General features: G+C 43.7%; 1 protein-coding gene across 7 annotated transcripts in view; it reads left to right on the plus strand.

Annotated features, from left to right (window-relative positions):
• The window catches only part of TENM4 (teneurin transmembrane protein 4), an 870,263-nt gene extending 862,942 nt beyond the window's left edge, over positions 1-7,321 (plus strand). For all 7 annotated transcript variants that reach the window (XM_075919469.2, XM_075919465.2, XM_075919468.2 and 4 more), the window contains one exon: positions 680-7,321. In XM_075919469.2, coding sequence (XP_075775584.1) covers positions 680-1,438 — 759 coding nt within the window. In that variant the 3' untranslated portion in view covers positions 1,439-7,321. The remainder of the gene's footprint in view (positions 1-679) is intronic.
• The last annotated feature ends 3,452 nt before the right edge of the window (positions 7,322-10,773 follow it).

A 10,773-nucleotide genomic window follows, 5' to 3' on the forward strand; every position in this document is an offset into this window, starting at 1 on the left:
ACCTCACTTAGCTGTTGAATGATCCACCTTGGCCAAAGCTTCCAGCAGCGCCACGGAGCTCTGGAAATCAGTGTGTTGGCCAAAGCGAGGATCACACTGTAATGCTCAGCCTCTGAGGCTGTTACAGGGTGGAATAAAAAATGGGTTAAAACAAAAGGAAATTGCTACTGTTCAAATATGTCAAGCTCATTGAGCAGCTTTCCACAAAGCATTTTACAATTATTAATCCTGGAAGGTTTCCAGTCATCAGCTATGAATCATTTCTGATTTACAGATAAGTAAAAACTGAAGCATGAGCTTCAGTTTCACAGGGGATATGGGGTGGACTGCAAACAGTTCTCACTGTCACCACCAACCCATAAACTCCTCTCCATGCTGGGTTCCTCCACCCCAGCTTTTTTCTCTGTCAAGGGGACGATGTTAGTCAGTTCCGTTGCTTAGCATGCTGGCAGTTATAGAGAATAGCAGGCAAGCACAGGAATCTCAGTTGTTTTGTTTAAAAAAAAAGACTTAATTTTCCATATGAAAGTTAAGAAGTATCTAGGGGAAGAAGTACCCTTTAGATCTTCTCACTGGATCATGCCATGTTATTTCTCTGCTCTCCAATGTGCTAATGATACCTTTCAGTCCCCATGCACCTCTTTCTAATACGGGTCTTTCTTCTTCTCTCCCTTCCCAGTCAATCTTGGGAGTGCAATGTGAAGTACAGAAACAGCTGAAAGCCTTCGTCACCTTAGAGCGCTTTGAACAGATCTACAGCTCCAGCATCGCCGGGTGCCGGCAGGTCAAGGAGAACAAGAACTTTGCCTCAGGAGGATCTGTCTTTGGCAAAGGGGTCAAGTTTGCCATGAAGGATGGGCATGTGGCCACCGACATCATCAGCCTAGCCAATGAGGACGGGCGCCGGATTGCCGCCATCTTGAACAACGCCCACTACTTGGAGAACTTGCACTTCACCATAGAGGGAGTGGACACACATTATTTCGTTAAGCAAGGGCCGTCAGAGAGTGACTTGTCCATACTGGGCCTCACTGGCGGGCGGAGAACCCTGGAGAATGGCGTGAATGTTACAGTGTCCCAAATCAACACAGTGCTCAGTGGAAGGACTAGACGTTACACGGACATTCAGCTGCAGTACGGTGCACTGTGTCTAAACACCCGTTATGGGACCACCTTGGACGAGGAGAAAGCCCGTGTGCTGGAGCTGGCCAGGCAGCGTGCCATAGCCCAAGCCTGGGCCAGGGAGCAGCAGAGACTGCGGGATGGGGAGGAGGGCATTCGCTCATGGACAGAAGGGGAGAAGCAACAAGTGCTAAACACAGGCCGGGTGCAGGGATATGACGGCTTCTTTGTGATCTCAGTGGAGCAATACCCAGAACTCTCAGACAACGCCAACAACATCCATTTTATGAGACAGAGCGAAATGGGCAGAAGGTGACAGAGAGGGTCAAGATGGTGACTTCTTGCCAAAGACAGCTACTCTTTTGTGGCCACTTACCTGACTGTGTTGTACTCAATCCTTTTTCTAAAACGAACCTGGTGGGAGGGGGGGAGGAAAATAAAGAAAGAATATGGTTGCACTGTAACTCATGCAACATACTTTTTTTATTATTTTAAATTTGGCCTTCACATGTTTTTTGCAATGAACAGAAGGTATATTTTGCCGTAGTGTGATCACAGTGAAATTTACTGTCTCTTGTCCTTTTTTCCCCTTTGTGAGGAATTTAAAGTGGGGAGTGGTCAACGTACATCCATAGGTTACTTGGTGTGAAGTGAGAAATGGCTGTCTGTGCTAACTTGTTTCCTCCTAATCCTTTCTTATTTGGGACAGGGACAGATAGCCTTCCACCCGAAGAACAAGCATGTGTCTCAGAGAGCTCAGGCTGGGCACGCTGGAAACAGAAGATGGAGATGAAGCTCTCAAAGTGACTGTCTGAATCGTGTGCCTCAAAAGAGAACTTACACATCGTTTTTAACCTTTCACTTGGGACATTAAGTGTTTCTTGGGCTCCTGCTGCACAGAAGTAGATTATAGAGGCAAAAGGAGATGAGTATATTAACTTGCAAGGTGATTCTCTTCCTTCCTGAACTGGAATTAAAAAAAAACATCTTTTTTCATTATGATGATAGATTTTTTTCTCTTTCTTTTTTGGTCCATGCACAAATCCTGCTCTTAATTTTAAAAGCCAGTAAAGACCAAGAAAGGTGATCCTATGCTATTGGAAAATATCATGTCTCATGCATAGAGTTGTTTTCTGGGTGCGTTGAATGCACTGAAATTGTGGACGTAACCTCCTTAAAGGCATAGTATTTCAGTATACCAAGTTGTGTGATCGGCAGTCTGTTGGGCCATATCGAAAAAGCAACTTCATTTTTAGGAAGCTAATAGTAGGTTTCTTTCCCACTGACCTGCCACTGAAGAGTACAGCAAAAGCATCTTTGCTTTTGGGGGCTGTCTTTATTAGCCTGGAAACTGGTTTTCGGTGCAGGTTGGTAAATCATTGATAACTATGACATGGGAGTCTTGGCAGCATGGGGTTTAGAAGGTGTAATAAGCAGCAGCAGGAAGGGAAATACTGGAACTAATCCTGCACCTGTTCCTTACCCCCTTGTGCTCCACTGGGCTACAAGGAGTGTGAATTAAATGAATGGCCCAATGAGGGTTAACAGCGAACCAGAAGGCGTTTGAATAGAAAGGCCCACTAGGTTGGCACCCAAATAATTTACAAGAAACTGCTGAGAAAGTTGCTTGACATGCTCATGTCAGTTGTTCTCCCCTAGAGTCGCTCTCGCTTCCGTTGTGCTCCCTGGAATCAACAACCCCACCAGCAGCATCACTGCCGTCCTCTTGAGAGGGCATCCCCGGGTCTGCTCAATTACAGGATAGCAACAAGGGTGGAAAGGACCCAATGGGCACAAACACTGCAGATAGAGAAAATTATGGCGTGTTTTCACTTCTGTCATGGCCTCCCTGTAGATGCAGAACTTGCCTGATGCTGTTCTCACAGTATTGCCAGCTAGATGTGAAGGAAATCCCTCAGGAGAGCTTGGTTTCCCTAACATTTATAACCTAGTGTCACAGACCAAATGAGAGCTGCATCCTGAGTTTTAGGTCCTGCTGCTTATTTACCATCCTGCTACTTTAATAATTCCTCCTGGCTTGCAGGAAGGGGAGTGATTTTGCTACAGTAACTCAGTGTTATTCTTTGAACTTCACCTTGCAGAGCAGGACGAGCGTTGGCCAGGACTGAACTGGCAGCATCCTTTATGGAGAGATATACTGGCAGGGATAAATAGCAACGGGTGGTAAGTCTTGAAAATCAGCACCAGTTCTGTCGGAGTAGCCTCGCTTTCTGGGAGGAGGAGGAGGTTCTGAAATGGAGTTGGCTGGAAATGAACTAGCTGCTCATTTTCAAACCTACTGTGTTATGAAACAGCTAGTTCCTCTGTTCCATACATTTCCACTTTTTTTTAGTGCTGCTCAGTCAAGGTGTGGCAGGGAAGAGAGGGAAACCTTATGTATCCGTTCACATTGGTTTGTTAAAAATGTAATAGGAATTTCATGGTGGTAAATGGCCTGCATATACGAGGAATAGAGAAGAGGCAATTCAGGTATGAAATACTCCCACTGAAACCTTGCTGGACTGAGATGCTACCGTTATAGCCTTTCTTCAGGTTATTATGCAACTAATGAATCCAAGTAGGTCTCCCGTTTTTCACGAGTCTCACGAATCTGCCAGTAGCCAGGAGCAATCCAATCCACGGTGAAGCAAAAATCAGTGCAAATTAGATTCAACTCTTCAATCTCAAGCAATGTGCTGTGTCTAAAATTGCCTGACTTCCCATTAAAGTCCATAGTGTCCTGTAGTTGGAGTCTGTGCACAGCCCAGGAAATGTAAAAGTTATTATTTTGAATCTCTTCTCTCGTAACTATTAAAAAGCCATTTATACAGAACCATGTTTCTCTAGCACTGAGAAAAAACAAAACAATCAAGGAGACAAGTTGACTACTTGTGTCTGCAGCACTATTTATAGAACAATAGTATCAAGAAAGGTTTGGGATGTCTCCCATGCATCTTAAGGGTCTCGTCTACAAGAGCCCAATGTTTTTCTGTGGAGTTCATCCTCCAGGTTAAGGAGAATGTTAAAAAATCCAGAGCTGCATATTGCCCTGTTGAATAACATACTACGTGCAACTACCCTTAATTGATTATAATGTATAAGAATCTACACAAGGAACAAATATTTAATATTGGGTTCTTAAATCAAATAGACAAAGGTATAATATGGCTAAATGACTGGAAGTTGAAGGTAGACAAATTCAGATTGGAAACAAGATGTACATTTCTAACAGTGAGCATAATTAACCTCTGGAATGATTTACCAAATGTCATGGTGGGTTCTTCCATTGCTGATCATTTTTAAATCAAAAGTGGGCAGTTTTGGTAAAAGATTTATTCCAGAAATTGTTTGGGGGCAATCCCTACGGCCTGTATTATACTGGAGGTCAGACTAGATGATCACAATGGTTCCTTCCGGCTGTGGAAGCTATGAAAAAATATTTCCCATATGGTATCTCTAGCCTCATTTACAACCCACACTTGCAGTGAGTAGCCGTCCCCCTTGTGGGGCTGAACCTCACGGGGGAGTTATGAGATAGCTATGAACTTTTGTCTAAAAGAGTTTGATCTCAGGCAGTAGAGGTTTGTCCATTTCAGATGCACGAGTCCTGCGTACTGTGCCTACAGCCTACACTGAGGCATTATCCTAAATATTCATTTTAATAGTAATTGTGTAGGAACCACTGCCAGGACCCAGGCTAGCATGGAACAGCTGTGTTTAGTTTCTGACTGAATAAACATAGGCAAAAGAAATCCAGCCCCCATCCCTTGCAGGTTTCCTTCAAAATTTAACTAGTGCAAATCAGCAGATTCAAATTGCAATGAGTTGTGTTTGAGTGCCCCTTCACTATACTAATCAATTCACAGTCTAAGCCAGCAGTATCAAGGACAAGCACCCACAGGTCTTAGTCTGTACTCAGACAAAACTCCCATTGGATTAGTGGATGTTTTTGCCCAGAAGTTGCTGTGAGGATCAAGCCACATGTATTTGTTTTGAAACAAAATTAAATTTGGCACTTGTATCATCTAGACGAGGCTCGTGGCAGGCAGCTCTGCTGCAGACAGTTCTACTGCACTCTTCAACCTTGTTTTAAATGATCCAACAAAGGAGCTTCCAGCTATGCCCTTTGGAAGGCCACAGTGTGGGAAGGAGATCTGCATATTTTTCCCTTTTCCACCCACTGCAGACAGGAATTCGTGCAGATTTTTTTCCCCTGCAGGTTTGGATCACTCTACCTCTGACTTCCATTATTCAAAAGGCATTGCATTTGTAGAGCAATTTCAGCCCCCGCTAGACTAATTTAGCACTGCAAGATGTACTGCAATGTTTGTTTCCTCCAAGCTTTTTTTGGACAGAAATTGTCTATCCAGAGCTTGGAAAAAATCATTAAGCACCAGTGACTGGAGGGACTCATACAGTGCTTCGTATCTTTGTCATTACTGCTATTGATCAGAGCCATGTCAAAAATGGACCAACAAATCTAAAAAATACCAGGCAAGAATAGAATAGATAGAGGCCGTTAAGCAACCTCATGCTTGCTTTGGGTTTAAAGACAGATGATTCGGAGCTATCCTCAAGACGCCATTTGTAGGTTAGGGAAAGTGAGGGACTTCTGTATTATATCTGTGGTCGCTTTACTGAGTTACGGGAATCAAGGTAAGATTCTTTTCAGGCTGCTAAATGGATGCTGCAGCAAGAATAAATCAAAATTGGTTAAAAAAATCTAATAAAGCACCTTTTCAGCTGTGACTTGTAAGTGTCACCATGATAAATGACAGTGCAATCCATTATGCAAAGACAAGACTCTTTAATAGGAAATTTTAGAATTCGATTTTATGATTTACAGCGAGAGCCCCTATTATATTTATAGCAGGGCCGTCTGTTTTGATTCAATCGCAGCATAAATGAAACCAGGGCCACAGATCTGAGTTAGCCGTACAGCTGCTCTTTAAACACCAAGGGGGAATAAACACACAGTGTTAATAATGGAGCTAAAGATTGCTTGGCTTGTTAAATGGTATTTGGTTTATCTTCGTGTTTGGCAGTGAAGGGCTGTATCTTAGCGCTGTTGAACCTGGGTAAGACACGTACAAATTACATTCATAACGGTGCACACTGTAACAGGCCCTTTGGTGAAATAAACTTTGGACCTTGTTATCTTGAAACACACAATCCATAGCAAGCAAGATTCAATGGAATCCATGTGTTAGCCACTGGGCTGTTTTCGTAGCGTTAATACTCTCTTTATTCAAGCAAAGTTTTTCATAATTTTTTCTATTATAGTTCATAGTAAATATTTAACTATATTATTTTCCCAATTTACAATAAAGATGTTAGTGATTTTTAAACAAAGCCAATGGACTTTTAACTGTAAGGTACATTTAACTAAAATTTTCCATGATTGGTGAGTGACTTTTTAAGACACACCGTTTGCATTGTATAAAATGATCTGTTTCAACATTTATACCCTGTTTCAGAATGCCCTGCCCACTAAATGTACCTTGTTTAAGGAAGGCTATATCATGTCCTATGGCTGTGATCTTATTTCCTATAGTGATATATCAAACTGTGTTATTTGAATTGAAATCAGTCTTAAACGTGGAAAAACAGGTGGAGGTAGACATCAAATTTATTGTCTCTCTCCTTTTTTGTTTGCTATAAATACTTGTGCTAATGACAAAATGTTACATGGCTTAACTGTTATCCCCCAACCCAGAGGGGAATGGCATTTGGGCAGGGGAGCCCTGAAAACTCCCAAGTGAACACCAACTAAAAAAAATGCAGAGCTCATAACTGTTCTGCCACAGAATAGGTCAAACTGCAGGACAGTTTCATTGATGTGATCGAAGTAACAAATCAAAGAACCACACTTTCCTGTTAAAACAAATCTGCTTATTTTGCATGAGGCCTTCTGAATGCAGCTACAGTCTAGAAGGAGGACTTTGTAGCAAAGCTGCAGCTGTAATTCCATCCCTGGAGCCTCTTGTCATTACCATGTGTAATAATTTTCCTGGAGTCTGGAACTAATTTTTGAGAATTTTTTTTCTCAACACTTTGCATTTCTAACACTGTATTCTTGACTATGTAAATACTACAAGGCTGTAAATAAGTGCAAATGTAGATACCTTCTAGAAAAAAACAAACAGAAGTGACCGTGTGTAGCCTTCGGTGACAAATAAAAGAATATTTTGTGTTTAAAGGGTTTTTTATTTTTGCTGTTACGTAAAGGTGAACTGTAGATATCCTACACCACTTGGTCACTCGGATAATGAGCTAGGTAATTCAGAACAACAGAGCATGTAAGGTGTGCTCACCTCTTATACCCTGTCCCCAAAGACACTGCTCCTTGTCTGGGGGTGCATCTACACAGCACCCTAAACTTGAAATAAGATACGCAATTTGTGCTATGCAAATTGCGTATCTTATTTCGATTGAATTTAGAAATAGGCTATTTCGAAATTTGGCATGTCTACACAGCGCCAAATTTCAAAATAACACTATTTTGAGACATCCCTTAACCCTCATGGAACGAGGGTTACCAGGATGCCGAAATAGCACACCTGTTATTTCAAAAAAAAATTAAATAACAGGTGGCTTGTGAAGACACAGGGTAGCTATTTCGGGTTTCCTGAAATAGCTGTGCAGGGCAGACGTATGTTAAGTGGATTTTTTTTTTAGTGTCTAGTCTGTGAAGCAAAAAGTATGTTCTTGCTCTCTAACAGGGAATTCATAAAAACCCATCGCCGTGGAAGATCATAACTCACACAACCAACACCCAGGAATCACATGTTCTGGACAGTTGAAGCAATTTAAATTAACTACTTTTTGTAAATTCCACTTGGTTCCATTTAAAAGCGGAATGTTTCAGTTTAGCATAAAACTCCTGCCTAACTGAGGTAAGATGCACTGAAATAGGCTTGCTTTAAAAAGAATTAGGTGCATTCTCACAGACTTTTGCAGTGTTTGAACTAAATCAGTTAAAGTCAAACCACTGCAGCTTTCTTGCATAGATAAAGTCTCAGTTCCATTCCTGCCTCTGTCACCAACCACGCCTACACTGGGGGAGAAAGTCAATCTAAGCTGTACTATGATGCAACTCACCAAACCCCAGTGTCAAATCTCCCAGTCAGTGGAGCCAAACCCAAGTCACTTAGGCCATGTTTTCACTACCCAGAAGATCAACGCTGCCATGATTGATCTTCCAGAGTTTGATTTAGCAGATCTAATAAAGACCCGCTAAATGGAATTCAGAGGGTACCCTGTTGGCAATTGTGCTTCTTAATTTGACCTTTCCCCATAGTGTAGACTGGGCCGCAATGTGTCTCTGCCTTCCTGTGTGGAAAGGGCTCCTGCCTTTCATCAGCCTGTAAAAGCTGTGCTCACATCTGAGGCTAGCTACAAACATTAGACAGCAGTAATAGGAATATTGGGAGGATTAAAGTTTCTAATGTGCTTTCAGTTAGTCTCATTGCCATCATATTGGTAATAGTCATAGAGCCAGAGTCATGAAAAAGAGAAAGCAGCTAATTTTCCATTTCCCCAAATAAATGTTATTTCCTGCTCATTGTGGGCTAAATCCTGGTCAGCATGTGAAGAGGACTTTATACAGGAGATATACACAGAACCTCAGTCACCCTGCATGCTACTGAATGTTAGTGGAGAGCAGTACTACCAGAACACATGGCTCCTCTGCCCTGTCCCCACCTGGGCCATGAAAGTCGCATGGGTTCATGACTGAGTCCTGCACTCCATGACGCCTTATCGATACCATCTAGTATGCGTCACAGGGCTGGCACAGATCACATCTCCCGCTAGTGGCTAATCAACATAAAGGCTACAAGCTACTGGCTGAGCTACTCCTTGGCCTCATCGAGGAGCTGTACTATGATGCTAAAAGTGCCCACTGCTGCTCTCAACTCAGTTGCATGGAGTAGCAATTTCCAGCCGCCCAGCTCAAAGCCCTTGAGGTAAGCAGCACTGTAATCTCCAATTTACACATGGGGAAACCTTACAGATGAGGAGCGCAGCCTTCCCCAAAGGCCGACTCCCCAAAGAGCTCTCCATTGACCCATACCACCTTGCCCATTTGCCGCTGCCCTAAGGCTAACGTGCAGGATGTAGGACTAGCCAGCGTTAACCCAGGAGCACTGGGTCAGTACTGAGCAGCAACTTTGTTAAACCAGTAGAATACATCCTACTAACCTCCTTATGGATCCATGACAGCCTGGGCTAAAAGGCCTGCTGGTTGTGCAGTGGTTTTCAAACAGGGGTAGGCAAGTTCTTAAGCAGGCAAAATATCCTGTAATGGTGGGCAAGACATTTTATGGATTTGGGGAGAGCCCAGCTTAAAAAGCTTGCCTCCTGACCACTCCTTCATGCCATCCGGGGGGTGGGGAGGGGCACACTTTGAAAACCCCCTAAAAGCTGTTCTTAAATGAAAGGTGGAAATTTGGGGGGAGATGTGTTCCCTGCCCCACACAGCACCTCTGCCTAACCTGACAAGATGGGGTATTAAGCAGTTTGCAAACAGCTGGTGTTTTGTGTTCACAGAATTACCTAGTACAATGTGAGGACCTTTGCATGATGCAGCCAGCACCATGTCTCATAGCCACCCAGCCAAATTGTTCTACAGGTATGTGCTTGCCAGGACACATGGCTTGTCTAGCGTCAAGAAAATGTTTTACTAGCTGTTCTAAGCATAGGCTTATGGCTCCATGGTCAGGCAATGGCTTTAGATTAGAAACACAAATTCATATGTCAGTGCACTGGCTCACAGCAGCGCTGTAAGACACGGGCCTCTTAGTTACTAGCATATGAGTCTGACTGAAGCTGGGGGGGGCGGGAGGTGGAGGGAAGGGCATCTCTCTACCAGCCAATAAAACTGTGCACTGTTAGGATCCTGAACGGCACATCTTGCAGCTGAGAATTTTAATACACTGGCAAGAAAGGTGCCAGGGCAGAGGGCGGTATGTCGCCAGTCTACAAGCAGCAGCCGCTGGCCCACAGTGTATTTGGGACTTTCAATACTAAACACTGGTTCAATGGGCTAAATTTTCAAAGGAACTCAGCTCTCACCTAGGCACCAAAATAACTGTCCCAGGAGGGGGGGGACACTGATGGGGGAGGCAGTGATGGAAACAGGAGCGTGAGCACTTTGGAAGAGTGAGTCAGCCATTCTCGCTGACACACCTGGGCGCCACCACACACAGGGCCCTGCCAGGCCACTGGTATTATTTGGCCTACTCTCTCTTATGTGCAATTCAGTTGTATGAAAATCAACATTAGAGGCTTAGTGACCACATTCGAATCCAGCGTATTGCTTCCGTGTGGAGGGAGGGAGAGGAACAGCCCCGGAGGGGGTGGGGGTAGTAATTCTGTGCTTGTGCTTTTTAGCTGCTGCACGAGCACACTTTGTAACTAGCTGGCTGGCATGCATGTGGAAGCGCATGTATTACTGAAAGATTTTTTTTTCCAGAGAACAGCTGCAAACTCATTTGGCCCTGATGTGGGCTGCTCTGAGACATGGTGTTTTACACTCTCATTTCAGCCTTCTTTTTGCTCAGTGACACCATGCCAGTCCAAGCCACGTCCAAAAGTCAGCTTGGCCATCGCTACCTGGCCTCTGACAGGGCCGCCACAAGACAAGATGGC

Source organism: Pelodiscus sinensis, chromosome 1, assembly GCF_052426305.1.
Source record: "Pelodiscus sinensis isolate ZL-2025 chromosome 1, ASM5242630v1, whole genome shotgun sequence".
Classification (NCBI taxonomy): Eukaryota; Metazoa; Chordata; order Testudines; family Trionychidae; genus Pelodiscus; species Pelodiscus sinensis.